The sequence below is a fragment of the Triplophysa dalaica genome, chromosome 1 (genome assembly GCF_015846415.1).
Source record: "Triplophysa dalaica isolate WHDGS20190420 chromosome 1, ASM1584641v1, whole genome shotgun sequence".
Lineage (NCBI taxonomy): Eukaryota > Metazoa > Chordata > Actinopteri > Cypriniformes > Nemacheilidae > Triplophysa > Triplophysa dalaica.
The window spans coordinates 30,531,634-30,548,857 of record NC_079542.1 but is presented as its reverse complement, the minus strand read 5'-3'; the positions used below and the strand labels follow the sequence as shown (position 1 = coordinate 30,548,857).

The window sequence follows — 17,224 nt, the reverse complement described above, 5'->3', positions numbered from 1 at the left end:
TGATTTCTCAGAAAGTTGCATTCAGGTTTAAGTGTTTATTTATTTAGTTGCTGTCAATATTTTGATATGTTGTTGTGTCGGTTTAAAGGTACAGAAAATAAATGTACGTAGAAATACCTACAAATACGACTGAGATGGACCAGTTTTGTAACTTAGGCAAAGTGCCAGTGTCTGCTCGGTCTAATAGGATTTTAATGCTGCTTAGCTCTGTGATGGACGGATGTAATGCTAATAGCAGGACATTATCGCCCTCCACTCCCTCTCATTCAGTGGGTGTGTTTGTGTCAATTTGGGCAAGATTATTTGTGTTCGTCTTGTTTTTATAATGTAGCCTGGGGAGCGTCAACCATTAACGTTTATATCTGATATCTTTCAGATATTGTATGTGTACTGTAAGTGTTTGTAAATTTCAGATCCCCTCAGGAGGCCCAATGATGACCTCTGTCATCTGGTGCTTTATACATACAGTGACAACGTTACCCATAATTCTTCACATAATTCGCAAGGCTGTGCATGTGTACATTAGCTAGATTTGGGGATCTGTACATTTTGAGTTAAAGCTTTGTAAAAAACATTGTAAAAAATGCGTTTGTCTTTTCAATTTTATTTCTGTGTTGCCCAAAGATTGTAGTAATAAGAAATTAAATAAAATTGTTAAATCACCGGTTGCAGTCATTTTCATTTTCCGAGTGACACTGCATCCTTTTTCGAAAATAAAAAATCTATTTTATTTCATTTTTCATTTTGGCAAAGATTTTGTAAACTTGTTTCAATAATGAAGTAGACCACTTTTCAATTAGATTTTTTTATCGACATTCCTACCCTGTGCTACTAGTCATGCTCTTGACGTGAGGGTTAGCGATCCCAAAATGCTTTAACAGGGTTCTGAACTGAAGTATTTTCATATTTTCCAGCAACTTCACAATTCTACACAATTCTATACGAGAACACAAACATACAACTGGAGATGATTCAACCTCCCTGTTGCTTTCTCTCTCTTCTGTAGACCAACTTGACAGATGGACTTTTTCAAGCTCTTCAGTTGATTCTGGTTGAACTGGGTACAAGAGACAATGTCAAGGTAAGAAACAAATTACTGTAAAAATAGACTAACAAAACCATGGGAACAGGCCTGACTTCTTACATTATAAAATATTTTTTTAAGAAAAGGAGTTTGATTCTGATATTTAGATAATTAATATTCTTTAGACAATCAGTTTTTATCGGTATAGAGACTCATGGCAACAGGGTTGATATTTCAGTGTAATCCCCTACGAAACATGTAACCTTTTAAAAATCCATTTAAATATTTAAATCTACAACTTAATCTTAAACAAAGAAAAAACAAGCACAGCAAGTACATGTACATTATGTTGAATAATCCATTATGAATTGCTGCTTTTCATGTATATTGAAAAAATATAAACCCTTGGTTCAAGCACTCAATAAAATTATTTGTTGGATTAACATAAAAGTCAAGTGTTTGCACGCAAATATGTTGAGTAGTTTCTACAAGTAACAATTTAGTTGTATGAACAAAAGAGATGAAAGAAAAGTTGTCAAAACTTTTGAGAAAATTACTGGTACAATCTGAATGGTTTAGATTTAAAGTTCATTAAACTCAATATTATCGTTCTTAATGGTACATTTCATTTTCATACATAAATTATTTACAGACTTATTGCATGTTAGTCTAAACACAATGAGCAACACATATGAGAGGCATCTCAGGATTGGCATCAGACATTTAATGCTCATTGAATGATGCACAGCCTAAGCACATGTACCCCTTCTCTTAACAATGGTAACCCTAAAACTCAAATACAACAAACCCTTTTAAAAAGGAAAGATAAATGAACAGTAAGCACAAAGAAGTCTTTTTCTTTACTGAAAAACACTTAAAATAACAGTACATTTCGAAATGTACTGCCTAAATGCAGTCTTATGCAAAGCATGCTGCTGAAAATCTACCTCAACCAGTCATGTTGAATTAACTTGTTTATATTAAGTAATCTCAACAATAGGTCCAATATTATAGGGTTTTGCGTTTTACTCAACAATGTTAAGTCGACCAGTCAAACACTTGTTAGGTAAAGCGGACAGTACTACATCTTTCATAGGTAACTTGCTTTTTAATGTAGTTACTTGCATTCTTTATGTACTGCGAACAAGGATGGGTTTAGAAAAACTAACAGTGACAGTTCATTTTTTTGAGTGAATACATAGAAATGTATTTGTTGTAGTTATTATTATAAGTTTAAACATAATTTACCATATCGCATTATATGTTCAAGAATATTTCCATATAATATTGTTTTTGTATAAGAGCGAATTGCTATTCAATCAGGTGTTTGTTCGTGTGTAGGTGTGGTTCTATAACCAGGGCTGGCATTCCCTCGTGTCATTCCTGAACGTGGCAAATAATGGGATTTTAAGAGGAAATCTGCCCACGGGACACAGACCAGAGGAATACGGAATCACCACGTTTAACCACCCATTGAATATGACTAAAGAACAGCTATCATTCGCGGCCATGTGAGTCCCACACACACATACTGTACACAAGTCCTTTACGCAGACAGATAGGTCACGTGCAGCTGTGCATGTAGACACTATTTCCGTCATAAGCTGTATTTATCAGTATTATCGACCTCATTAATATGCAAATAAGAACCAAATGTTTATCATTTGCACAATATAATGAAAAGGTTTACATGTAACCAGGGTTCCATATGTGTGTGTAACTCGTATTTGAATATTAAGGCATTTTTTAGAAGTTTCTTGACCTGATTTTCTTTTAAATCTTTCATTTAAACTTTTGTTTATGAGCGTGTGCACATGCAGGTGTGTGTGTATGTGCACAGAAGTGTGTTTACAGCTTATTAAGCTCACCCTGTGAAGGCATGTTGTTAGCAAATTATTTGATATTAAGATAAATGCTTGGAAACGAGAAGAGCGAGGGGTCAAAAATGGACTACAGTCAGACCACTGATGCATCACACACACCTGCGGGGCTCTTAAACACACAGGAGCAAGACTCTGATAATGCTGTAAATGTGCGCACGTGTGTATTGTAGAGTCCACGTTAATCACCATCTTCCTGTCTGTAATGAGGTCACCAGGAAGAGATTGAGCAGTGTGTCGTTCCTCTAATCATGAATAATACAGTCCTGAAACTCAATCACCTTCACCGTGAGCGAGTGTCTGTGTGTGTGTTCTGCATCAGGCCTCACCTAAAAGTCTGCAAGGAAGGGCGAGGAAGGAAAGAAAGATTGAATCTATTAAACAGAATCAGCAGGGTATCTGAACACATGAAAGAAGGTGACCAGATTTCCCAGAATGCCCTGTGTAAGGTGTTTTTTTCTTCAGCTTGTTGCCTGTGAAATCTTTTCATTTCTCTCAGAACCCGTTAAAGTTCCTGCGGAAGTTTTTGAAAGTTTTAGATGAAGAATTGCGCACAGGTTGAGCCGTACAGCTGTACCCAGATGGCAACGCGCAAGCTGCTTAATTATATCGCCATTTAAAGACCTACTTCACATAATAGATATAACATCATTTTACTAAACCACGGCACTCGGTTGATGCTTTTTATGAAGAAATGATGATGAGTTATTAACGTGCGGATTACGTAATCACTTACAAATATATCAATACTTGCCTAGAAAGGTTCCCAATGAAATAAAAGGCCTGAGATTATTAATGTAGACAGAATAACGACAATATCTTGAGAGTGTGATTGACTTATATGTATAAATATAAATAGTAAATTTGACATTTACGTCTGACATCACCTGTCCATATCCTGTTGTCAAGGGCGACGACATCTACGGACGTGGTGGTGGCGATCTGCGTGATCTTCGCCATGTCCTTCATCCCGGCCAGCTTCGTCCTCTTCCTCATCCAGGAGCGTGTCAGTAAAGCCAAACACCTGCAGTTCGTCAGCGGGGTGAATCCCACCATCTACTGGCTGGCCAACTTCGCCTGGGACATGGTACACCTGCAGACACAAAAACACTTACTCTAGCCCTGCGTGTGGACATGTGTTAGCTTAAGCAACAGTCTAAAGTTCTCAGCGCATCCCATCATGCAGTCTCTCTCTTTCTCTCTCTCCCACTCTCTCTCACTCTCTCTCACGGCACAAATCGCCTGAGATTTCATCCAAGATGGATGCATCATTGACAGGCCAAAGGGAACTAGAGGAGGAGCTGAGATAGCTAATTAAAACTCTATTAAAACTCTATCAATTACCTTAGAATTCTATTCATATTCGTCCAGAGAGAGAGAGAGAGACTTTTTTGTTAAATTCTTGTGAGATGGCTTTATTTCTCATAAAAGTGAACGAGATACAGGAGAAGTGAGTTCAATGAATTTACGATGTTGAGTTCTACAATGTTTTTCCTGGGCCAACTGCACCTGCGTCTGTATATCATTCATTTGTTGGTAGATTGCACTAAAGCACGTAATGATTTGTCTTCGTTGATAGCAGTGTTTATTTACACAAACAATGCGTTGTTTAGTCCCCAATGCAGTAAAGAACGTTTATGCAGATCAGGTAACAGCGTGAAATAGTATGACATTACAGGTGACTGCAGTTTGCACGGCGCATTTCTGCATTCTGTAGGTCGGTCATGAGTGGTACTTCAGGATGTGAAGTAAAAACTTCTCTGTTATTTTACTGGAACTTTTACGGATCTTAAACATGCAGAAAGTGTGCACGTCTGGTTTGCGCACGCCTGCGTTGTGCACATACTCTTATAATGTGCTTGTCTAGCATGCCTTGATCTAACACATGCTCGTCTTACTTGTGTGTCTTTGTTATTTTAATATCACATGGGCAATTCCAGCATTATGAATGTGACATTTTCAGTCAAAACTTGAAATTTAAATCCTCAGAGGAGGTGTTTATTCCCATTAAATTATCTGTTTAAATTGTACTAAACCCCTGATGATGATAGAGTACAGACTTCAGAAAAATATCTGTCCATGCGTGAGTTTTCTCATTTGAAAAGGGGAAAAAATAATATGCTATGGATGTGACAAAAAGGACACGTTTTTTAGAGAAAATTATGATTTAAAACGTTCAAACCAGAAGCAGTAATACCCATCAAATGGAGAAGGGATGGCTCGTCAGAGTTTCTTTCATTATTACATTTATGAGGAATATGAAGCGTTAAGGATATGACAGTTCCGTTATGGATGTGACAATTCACTTACGTTCCTATGGAAAACTACACCTTAAATGCTTTCAAAACTTTATGAGTGACTTCACATGAGTGTTTAAATGTTGATCTTAAGGGACCATTCACATTTCTCGTCTAAACCCGCACCGCTTTCTCTAGTCAAATGATCCGCGGCACTCTGAAAGTTGATCTATTTCCATCTCGATGTGGCGCCTACGCGCCTTGAAAAATGTGCGCCTATACCATGTTGCTCCCTATTTGCGTGTCTACTTTTAAAATAACGAACTTGCGGCGCAAAAAACGCGGAATGTGAATCGCCCCTAAGTTTACATTTGTATGAAATTGCCTATTTGAGGAGTCATTGCTTACATGTTCAACAACCTGTATTAAATTTGCCTCCATTAACATTGTGCATTTTGTGTCTTTGTGTGTTTCAGTGTAATTATATCGTCCCATGTATCATTGTCATTGTCATATTCCTGTGTTTCCAACAAAAAGCCTACGTCTCTCCTCCTAACCTCCCCGCCCTCATCCTGCTGCTGGTGCTGTACGGGTGAGTGTGTGTACTGTCACTGCATTATTGTGTTGCTCTGTTGTGTGTCTGTTGTGTTGAAGAAAGTTTGAGTTGTAAGTTTGTATTGTCAAAAGAGAATTTATGTTGTGTGATGCATATCCATGTTTTTATGGTGTCTTTCGATATGAAAACACTTGTTTTGTGTGGTTTGTGTGTTGTTACAGATGGTCCATCACTCCGATGATGTATCCTGCCTCTTTCGTGTTCAGTGTCCCTAGCACAGCCTATGTGGTCCTTACCTGCATTAACCTCTTCATTGGTATTAATGGCAGTGTGGCCACATTTGTCATGGAGCTGTTCGACGACCCGGTAAACACACACACAAAATTCACTTTTTGTCCAGTGAGAAAACACATTTGTCTTTATTGTGCATATTCAGAATGTTGTTAGATATCTTTAGTACTACTACAAATAAAATGTCTCTATAAACCGTTGTTAGCCAGAGGCTCTTTAGGCCTGTGTGTTACATTGTTTTCTTACCAGCCGTATTAATCACAATAAAAGGATAAGCCATTTCTTCAATGTTAATCTTAGCTTTTGTTCTAACCACAGAATATATTGTTTGTCTCTTGGTTTTCATTTCCTCAGGATTTTACGTTTTAGCGCTGGCCACAGCGAAATTAGTCCGACACCTCATTTCACATAACTGCATATTTAACATCAAATATTCAGGACGTTTCGGGTGACAGGACTTTTGCTTTCATTAAGCAGGGACAAATGTCTCTCGAATATTTAGAGGATGACGTTAGCCAATCAAATGGGATCATTTGGGACATTCTGCGCCCAACTGCCCCGTCTTTCTCCACAGCAAGCGTCTGTCAGTGTTCTTTCATGTGTTTTACTGTAGTGTCCGAGGATGAGTAATTGTGTTTTATTGCTTTATATCTCAACTCTGAATGCTGTGTGCTTGTTTGAAGAGAATATTTTGTACGTATGTGACACTGTTAAAGACGTTACTTATTTCTAGGGATGCACCGATATATCGGTCAATAATCGGTCCATAAAAGCACTTTTCACACTGATATATCGGCCAAGAATCGGTTGAAATGAAAATGCAGTGAATTTGTGCACTCTTCATAAAACATTCAGGAAACATCACCAGTTTGATGTTTTATATTGTTAGTCATTATGTGATAAAATTACATATAGAAATATTAATTTAATCTTCAGAATAGATATCGACAGATATCTCAGAATATTTGGCTATCGGTGAGGAAATTTGGTATTGGTGAGTCTATACTTTATTACTGTACACGCGCTTATGCATTTTGCTGATGATTTCAAATCATTTCTTGATCTTGACATTTACATTTAGTCATTTTACACTTTTATCCAAAGCAACTTACAGAGAGTTCAGGGAGCAATAATACGGGTAATGGATAAAAGGAACAGGCACTGTCCTCGGAAGGGTTCGAATAAAGAAAATGCAGTCAATCACGTAATATAACTTTTGATTACTTTATTAGCCGAGGTTTCTCCTCATGGGGACATCAACGTGAACTCCGCCACAACGCCCCTTGCGCATGCGTGCCACTCCAGCTCAACTCATCATCCCAAAAATCACAATAAATCTCACAAATAAATCTCACATTCCCTTAGAAAAAAGAAATATCCTCATTTCCTGTACACAAAACAAAATTGTATTGAGAAAAACTATCACATTGTAAAAAAACATACTTTTAGGAGAACAAAGCAAAAGGTACATGTTTCATAACCGTGTACACAAAACAAAATTAATGACATTTTATAAACACATTTGCCCTCTGCAACTCATGATCAAATTTTGTTGTCCAAATGCCATACTGCATGAAGCAAAGTAACTACAGATTTGAAGGTCAAAACAAAAAAATACATTTACAATAACCTATCAATATCAATAAATGAATAGAAACGTGTTGGTTACGGATGTAACCTCAGTTCCCTGATGGAGGGAACGAGGCATTGTCTCGAACCGACTGATGGGGTTTGTCTTGAGAACCTATCAACTTCTACTAGACTAAAGAAGAACAATGAATTGGCAAATGAATTTGCATGCCAGACTCCGCCCCCAGATATCTGGGTATAAAATAAAGACACTGTGCTGCATTCATTCACCTTTGGGCTGATGAGCCTGAGTTCCTCTCACAACTGCCGCCGCGGGCGGCACACTTTGTGGCATGAGGGACACAGTGGCTCGTTCCCTCCTTACATCCGTAACCAAGACGTTCCCTTTATGTCGGCCCCTCGACGTTGTGTCGAATTGACAGATGGGGTTCCTATGGAAATGGCGCTGTGCCGCGTCACAATCTCTAGCGATGGTGACTGGCCTGGGTGTGTCAGACATGAGCGCTAGTGCAATATTGTAACCTTCCAGTGGATAGGTAGAGGGTCAAAGAGCTTTTGGAATGGTGGGAAGCCCCTGTCACGGTACCGTAAGGCCACTGGGTAAGCGCTATTTCCTCATTGGGGGAATGCACTACAGAGACCACTTCCTACCGTAGGGGAGATTTCAGTAAAAATACCAACATGGTCTCGCCGTTTAGAGGAGAACTCATGGAAGGAATGTGCAGACTGAAGAAGTTAACCGCAAGGTGGAGGTCCATGGGGTTATTGGGTCATGGTCATGGGTTGCCAAGGCGGGAACCAATCATGAGGATACATAAGACGGAACCGCCCTGCTGTGGGTAGATAATTCAGCTGGTCCCCGGCCTAAAGGTGCAGGGCTGCTCTGGCCATAGTGATGGATGGAATGCCTGTTCTTCACCCAGTGGGGGAAGAAGGGAGGCGAGAATAGCATGCTGACCCACCTAGGAGGGGGGACCCACCTAGTAGGCACTCTACCGGACACCGGTCTTACCTCTTGCCAATTTCATTGGCCTTTTCGAAGTATTGTCGAAGTTGATAGTTTCTCAAGACAAACCCCATCTGTCGGTTCGACACAATGTCAAAAGAAAGTTCAGTGTGAGACTGTTATATTAGTACCTGTGATCTCATAATCCTTACAAACCTCAACATGAACCTTTCTCGACCTTTTACTAACACGCCCTGAGCGGGTCACTACACTATCTAATGGACAGTTGTCCCTAACCGCCGAAGTTGCATTTTCAAGCAATTGAGGTGGCTGTTGTATTGACTGAGGAACCTCAGGTATGCTCCCTGAAGGCCTAGGCATGTGAGGAACAGAAGTAATGACCTGGTATCTCTTCTCACCAGACTCAAGCCCTTTTAAAATCAAGGGAAGAGCCTCTGACATAGCAGTGTATGTTGGGTGCGCTCTTTGACACTTTTCCGCAACACCCTGACCTGCACCTGAAGGGGAGCGGACTGGTGCACTCCAATTTGATCGGGTTTCAACCGATTATAATGCACCACTTTGGGCCCTGCATTAACCCTTCTCCGGTTCAATACTCTGTATTTGTCAATATCCACAGAAATGACCTCATACGGTCCTATCCATTTTCTTTCTTTGTGTGGTTGGATCATTCGTTCACAACCGGTCTCCAACTTTAAAAGTCTGAAATTTTGCATGCCTGTTAAAATAATACCCACGCTTAAGTCTATGATCTGGACCATTGTTTAGTACTTCTTGAAACACAGTTTCAATTCGACTGACTAAAGCGTAACCATAGGTCTGTGGAGTTTCCAAGTGACCACCCACAGAATCAATTTGAACAAGCACCAGCAAGCGAGGATCTCGACTATGAACTAGGAAAGACTGTGAATAACCAGTGCTAGAATGAGGGGTGGTGTTAAGGATAGTACCACTGCAGAAAGGTACTGATCCCATTTGGACTCATATTGACAACCCTGATCTCAAAATTGCTCCTCTGGAACACCTTGCTCTGGTATGTACTGTTCACAAAGTAACTGTGCTACTGTACCAGCTTTCTGATCTGTCATTGGATATCCATTGACATATTTTTTTTTAAATGATCTTGCACTACCAGACCATACCTATTTACTTTGGAAGTAACAGGCATTTCAATAATATCATTACACACCAGTTGAAAGGGTCTCACAGCAGAAATAGACTGTAGCGGTGCATGACGCAGAGGAACAGGATCCCTCCTGAATTCACAAGCAACACAAGACTCAAAAAATATTCCTCCACCATAAATGTCTCGTTTTCCTGTGTTAAAGACCAGGCCTCTTTTGCTTCTGAACCCAATTTTAAACCTGTGAGAGAACGTGATCTCTTGTCTAGTATTCCAACATATCTTTTCCATCACTACACAAAGAAGCATGCCGTTCGTTTTCCCCCGACGCTTATTTGTGACAATATTACCTTCAGTTAGGCAAATCTGAGGCTGTAAACGAACCTGAAAATCTGTGCAGCTACCCTTAGCAGAAACAGCTATCTGAGAGATGACACTTAAGTCATCTGTTTGAGTACACACCGACTTTGTTAGAGGTTCCTGTGGCTTCTGTGGCCCTACCGGAATTCTTGACATAGCATCTGCATTTGTGTGTCTCTTTCCATCTTTGTGTACAATCACCCATTCAAATGGGTCCAATTCCATGGCCCATCGACCTCTGTTCCCTGTGGAATCGATGTCAAATTTCAACTTCCTAAAACCAACAAGAGGCTTTTGATCTGTGACTATGGTAAAAGGTCAGTCACTCAAATAATAACGAAAATGCCTGAATGACCAAATTATCGCCTACAATTCTAACTCTACCTGCCAATAACCAGAAGACATGTCCATAATAGAAAAATACTACTAAAATAGACACCAGCTGCGTTTACATGGACATATCAGATTTAATCAGATTGTGCAATCTGAATGATGTGCTTGTTTAAATGACAAGCTTCAAATCTGATTTAATCTGCTGACATGCACACACTGCACGATTGTTCACCTAAATACCCACTAAAAAAGTGTTTTAAGGCAAATGTTGTGAATATTTTATTGTACAAGCGGCACGAAAAAAAAAAACAGTTTATAAAGGCAGAGTAACGTCTCGTGCCAATGAAGCACGAGCACTTTTGAGGCTGTTTTACCATGCTAATCATTTTACCATGGTAAAACCATTACAAAACTACCAAGACCCACAAGAGTATCTGCAGGCAAACAATAATTAAAATAAATGTTTAGCAACAGTACCGAACATTAAAAGTGATAATATGCGAATTCATATATCAGCATTAACGTTTTTGACCGACAGTATGTTTTTACATCTGCAAATGTATCGTGTTTTGAAACTCACTCCAGGGAAACAGTTTAAACGCAGAGACATTTTAAATGCAAAGAAACATTAATATGTTCATTTAGAGATGACAAGAATATGGATATTTGTTCCGCTTTCTCAGATTTATGGTTTCTTAAGCAGCAGCTGCTCTGTTTACTAGCCAGCGTCGTCTTTGCTCATGCGCACAACTTCCTACTTCGGTTTTATAACTGATCAAGTGTTTACACATGTCCTATCAAGTGGATTACAAACGGCATAAACCACCCCTTAAAATCCTACAGATCCTACAATTGGTTCAGGCATTTTTATCTGATTGACATGTTTATATAGAGCATTCTCATTCGGACTGGAGTTTTAATCAGATTACATTGGTACATTGTAAACGTTGTTACTGAAACACTGATTTACAGTCAAAAATGAAATGGAGTCCCCATTCAGTTTAAGAGACATGTTCTGGGCATTAATTACAAGCTTATGAGCAGACAAAAAGTCACAGCCTTATATAATTGACTTTGAGCAATTTCTGATCACTTGAAAAGAGTGTGAGACTGAATGCAGTCCCAAAGTTACATTTGCTGATAATGTACCCACTGAATCTAGAGCATCCCCAGAAATAGATTTTAAAGGAATGAACTTCTTCACTAATGGTCTTTGACGTAAAATGGCAGTAGACATTCGGAAATCTTCACTTACAAGAGAAACATCAGCTCCACTATCCACAAATGCATGAACTAATGTGTCCTCAATTACAAGTGGCACAAACTGAGTCATCAAATCAACAGAATCAGAAATCTCTTGGGGCTCACAAATGTCACCAGAGGGCCTGACTTCATAAGCAGTTGGCAACTGGCCCTCATTGTCAACTACTTGTAGTTTTCCTGGCGTTGGCTGGTCTGAAAGGAGACTGAAAGCGTACACGTCCTGGACTTGGTGATCGGTGACTCTGACGCTTTGATGAGTAGCTGTCCCATGCACTGTCACACTGACCATGGTCATGACGAGATAAGCGTTCATGTGAGTTTAGCTTTTCAAAGTGTTGTCCTTGTTCATGTGACCTCGTGGGACTCCGAGCACCATAGTCGTCACATCTGCGTGATTCCTAGTATACTCTATCACCACTTGTGCCTCTAGGAAGATCTGCATCGACCATAGGAGTCACAGTCATTATATACGTGTCTGTCACACCTGCGCCGTTCAGATGTGCTTCCTCTGTCACCATCCGGTGATCTCAAGTTGGAGATGATCCACTCTCTCTGTCATACTCTCCATGGTCCCCTGCAGTTTTGTGACATCACTTGATGTAGCGGAGTGGACCGTAGGAAGTGCTTTAGTAACAGGAGTACAAGAGAGCCAGGTAAATTTCATGGAGGGACCCTGTTGCTGTTGAAGTCCACTGTTTTGAGTATGATGGTAGCACGACTTTGCTGGCTTGATGTTCTTGTTCATTTTGAAGAGCAAATGTAAGTGCAGCATCCAATTTGTCCACACCTTGTTCATGTATGCAAAGCTGGAGATAAGGTTCAATACAGCAATAAAAGGCCTACATGTTCCTCCCTTCTTACACGTCGCCCCAGTTCTGACTGTTATTTTCTGTGGAAGTAGTGTTGAAGTTGAGTTTTGCATCGATTACCATTGTCATAATTGAACAGCAAGGTGCCCAGGTTGGGTGGAGTGTGTGTTTTGAAGAATATGGGTCAGTATGAATCTTGTGAGATTACTCTCTCTGTTGTATGTGCAATGATTTATGAGCATCAGACTCCGAGTTGGCGTGGTAACTGTCCCATGATTCCTGCAGCCGTGTGAGAGTGTGTTTGATGAATCACACACTGCTGGAGACAGCCCCCCTGTCTGCTCAACCGATATCTGCCCACTTTTTCACGTGAAGGAATCTGGGGTTTGTCTGGTCTCAGGGATGTGGATTCGATGCTCGGGTTCAGCTCTATGTAACCAGTCATAAATAAATAAATTCAGCTATTGTGTAGTTGCATTCAGAGACCAGTTGCCTCCGGTCGTACATGACAGTTAGATTTATTAAAGGGTTAACTCCTTAAAAACTTAAAAGTTGCCAGCCAGCGCCAGCGTTTTTTAACATTTTCACAAAATTTTGATGGCTCACGGTACATTTTCTGTAATTAATTTATGGACAATATATCATTTAAAAGAACCAGGTCTCAGCATTCAAACAAAATAAACTGTATTCTTCTATCTTCATTTGTTCTTTTTTTATCACCCCTCAGATGTGGGTAGGTTTCTTCAAAAGAATATAATATATAATATTTTTTTTGGTCAAAGTAATATTTATTTATATATATTTCAACACTTAACTAGATGAAAAACAATTTATGCAATATAGAACTTTGACATTATTCTTTATTTTTCATTGTCATTAAGTTAGCAACATGAAGGGATATGTTAGCATATTTTTTTAAATACCAGTAGGTCAAACATTCCAGCTATGCACTTTGCCTAAAATTCTATACAGACAAGATTAGGTTTAGATGGGGAGGTAAAGTAAAAGTTTTCGACACGATTTTAATCCAGACCGAATAGGCCGTGTCAGTCATTTTTACAGACCCCTGTCCCCGTAAAGATTAATGCATGCTGTACCTTCTATAACAGCAGCGGTACCTATTCACATCTGTTGTATGGACACAAAACCAATGCAAGTCAATGGTTACCAAAATATCTTCTTGTGTTCTGCAGAAGAAAGACAGTCATACAGGTTTAAAATAGCAAAGGCGGAGTAGTTGATGATAGTAGTTTCGTTTTTGGGTGAACTTCCCCTTACTGAAATTGAGAAGCAGCATTATTTAACATCGGGTCACATAGAACACCAAACATACAAAATTAAACCGAAATGATGATGAAAATCTAAAATGTTGTGTTAATATCTCCTCTCTCTGTCTGTTTGTATCTCCAGAAAATAACACGTATCAATGACATAGTGAAGCAGGCTCTGCTGGTGTTTCCTCATTTCTGCCTGGGCCGAGGGCTCATGGACATGGCCAAAAACCAAGCCATTGGGACCCTCTACAAAAATCTGGGTAAGCTGTTCACACACTCACATGTATATGTGTTTATGTTTTGTGTCATAGACACTCATTCTCTCTCTCTCTCAGGTGAGGACCGCTTTGAAGATCCGCTCAGTTGGGATATGGTGGGCAAGAATCTGTTTGCCATGGCCATCCAGGGAGCCGTAATGTTCACCCTGACTCTGCTCCTTCAATACAAGTTCTTCTGCAAGCCTTTGTAAGATATTTAGACTCCTCTATGCATCTATAAACAGAAGTCTATCAAAACAACTTAAATATGAATATCTGCTCATAGCTGGATTTGTCTTTTCAGCATCACACTTACTTTACATATATCATTTTTTTGGTATAGGTCAGTAAAGGCATTACCAACATCTACAGCGAAAGAGGATGAAGATGTCGCTCGCGAGCGTGAACGTGTCCACAAGGGTGGAGCTCAGAACGACATGCTCCGAATTTGTGACCTCACTAAGGTAACTTACACTTGCTTTGACGTAATCACTGCATTTATAACCCCAGTAAACGAAATGTCAAATCCTGATGGGAAATCTCAACTTATTGAGTTGAAGCTTACGAAGCTGCTTTTACATGATCCTGGGCTTATTTGTGTTCAACCTCTGTTGACGTATTGGGAAAAAAGGAAACAGGAAGTATGACGTACGACAATTTTTCATGATTTGAAGAAATAAAAGGTCGGTCAGTTTCTACCCCAAACTGTGCCAGAAGGGGGAATACAAGATAACCATTTCTTTCCTTACTGTGTACTGTTTATATATCTGTTTATATTCACTAAATACTTCTAATCCTAAATTACTACATCTTTCTGAATTATGTGAATATGTTGAAAAGTTCTGTGTGTTGATGAAATAAATGTCAAAACCATTTATTCAAATAAAATATGTTGGTCGTAGCGACGCAAAGAATTGTGGGTTATCTCTACGAAGGATGCATCCTCCGAATTCCTGGGAAAGAAGGTCGCATTTAGAGTGTCCTATTAAATAACATCAGTAAGGGTTTTCCAGCTTTTATATAACTTCACTGAGATAGTTCCTGCTTTTATATAACTTTACTGAGGTGCTTCCAGCTTTTATATAACTTCACTGAGATTGTTCCTGCTTTTATATAACTTTACTGAGGTACTTCCAGCTTTTATATAACTTCACTGAGATAGTTCCTGCTTTTATATAACTTTACTGAGGTACTTCCAGCTTTTATATAACTTCACTGAGATAGTTCCTGCTTTTATATAACTTTACTGAGGTACTTCCAGCTTTTATATAACTTCACTGAGATAGTTCCTCCTTTTATATAACTTTACTGAGGTACTTCCAGCTTTTATATAACTTCACTGAGATAGTTCCTGCTTTTATATAACTTCACTGAGGTACTTCCAGCTTTTATATAACTTTACTGAGGTACTTCCAGCTTTTATATAACTTTACTGAGGTACTTCCAGCTTTTATATAACTTCACTGAGATAGTTCCTGCTTTTATATAACTTTACTGAGGTACTTCCAGCTTTTATATAACTTTACTGAGGTACTTCCAGCTTTTATATAAATTACTGAGGTGCTTCCAGCTTTTATATAACTTCACTGAGATAGTTCCTGGTTTTATATAACTTTACTGAGGTACTTCCAGCTTTTATATAACTTTACTGAGGTACTTCCAGCTTTTATATAACTTTACTGAGGTACTTCCAGCTTTTATATAACTTCACTGAGGTACTTCCAGCTTTTATATAACTTTACTGAGGTGCTTCCAGCTTTTATATAACTTTACTGAGGTACTTCCAGCTTTTATATAACTTCACTGAGGTACTTCCAGCTTTTATATAACTTTACTGAGGTACTTCCAGCTTTTATATAACTTCACTGAGATAGTTCCTGCTTTTATATACATTCACTGAGGTACCTCATTCGTTTATCCAACTTCAGTGAGGTACTTGCAGCTTGTGTATCTTCACTGAGGTACATTCAGCTTTTATATAAATTCACTGAGATACCTCCTGCATTTATATAAGTTCACTGAGGTACATCCTGCTTTAATAAAGCTTCACAGAAATGGTTTCTGCTTCTAAACAAGTTCACTGAGGAACGTCCTGCATTTATCTAACTTCGGTGGGGTACTTTCAGCTTTAATACAACGTCACTGAGATAGTTCCTGCTTTTATATAAGTTCACTGAGGAACCTCCTGCGTTTATCTAACTCGGGGGAGTTACTTTTAGCCTTATATAACTTTACTGAGGTGCTTTTAGCTTTTATGTGACTTCACTAAGATACTTCCAGCTTTTATATATCTTCACAGGTGTACTTCCTGCATTGATATAGCTTCAGTAAGGTAGCTTTGAATTCACTAATATATAGATGTGTATTGAAGTGTATTGAAGTTATTAAGCAGGATAGTTTGTTGGGTTTTTTATCTGAAGCCCTTTTTAGAATTTTAAAGGGCGGCAAATTTTAGAATTTTAAGGAGCCCATTTTGTTTGTGTCTTAAAATGACTCTCAGCTCTGAGCTAAATTGGGCAGAGAGCATTACTCAAGGATAAGTGTATGTGTGTGTGTTTATCCGGCAGCTCAGCAGGTTTGAATCTGTGGTTGACAGCTGACAGGAGTGTTAATGTATGTGCCTCAAATGAGTCAAATGATGTTCGTATGAATTTTATCTCAATGCTAAGTAGAGTTGTATGGTTCTAAACACACTGATCAAAATAAGTTTCAAACGTATATGCTGGGAAGCAGCCTGAATAGTCGGTCCTGTCGATCATAATTACAAGAGTTTCAAACATCTGCCTGCCTGACAGCAGTGAATATTCATCTGACGTCTCTCCACACTGAATCCTCCTCTATTCTAATTTACTTTATTTCATCCAATTCTGTGACCGCTTAGATCTTGAGTCTCTTCAAGGACAGTTTCCAGATTTCCATTAGACCTGGATGTGCAGTTGAATATGTGAAATGTGATTTTGAGCTGGTTGTCTCATCAGGACTAACAAATTATTTTAGCTTATGAAGTCATTTATTTTTCTATTTTTTCTCTGTCTGTCTGTCAGATGTACCGGATGAAGCTCACTCCAGCCGTGGACAAAATCTGTGTCGGCGTTCCTGCTGCAGAAGTAAATACACAACATATTAAAACATTTGTTTATTCATATTTTAATGGACTAACAAATGGTCAGTGAAACTAAGGATTTAAGGGAAAAGTTTTACTTGAAAATAAAACATTTGTTGCATTTTGTGAAATATGTCAGTATTAAAAACGTTTTTAG

General features: G+C 38.9%; 1 protein-coding gene across 1 annotated transcript in view; it reads left to right on the top strand.

The window, feature by feature from the left end:
- Window positions 1–17,224, top strand: part of LOC130440397 (phospholipid-transporting ATPase ABCA1) — a 106,054-nt gene that overhangs the window by 78,356 nt on the left and 10,474 nt on the right. Inside the window, 9 exon segments of the mRNA XM_056729435.1 lie at window positions 1,007–1,081; window positions 2,366–2,535; window positions 3,814–3,991; window positions 5,618–5,733; window positions 5,919–6,063; window positions 13,844–13,967; window positions 14,043–14,172; window positions 14,308–14,428; window positions 17,009–17,071. Coding sequence (XP_056585413.1) covers window positions 1,007–1,081; window positions 2,366–2,535; window positions 3,814–3,991; window positions 5,618–5,733; window positions 5,919–6,063; window positions 13,844–13,967; window positions 14,043–14,172; window positions 14,308–14,428; window positions 17,009–17,071 — 1,122 coding nt within the window.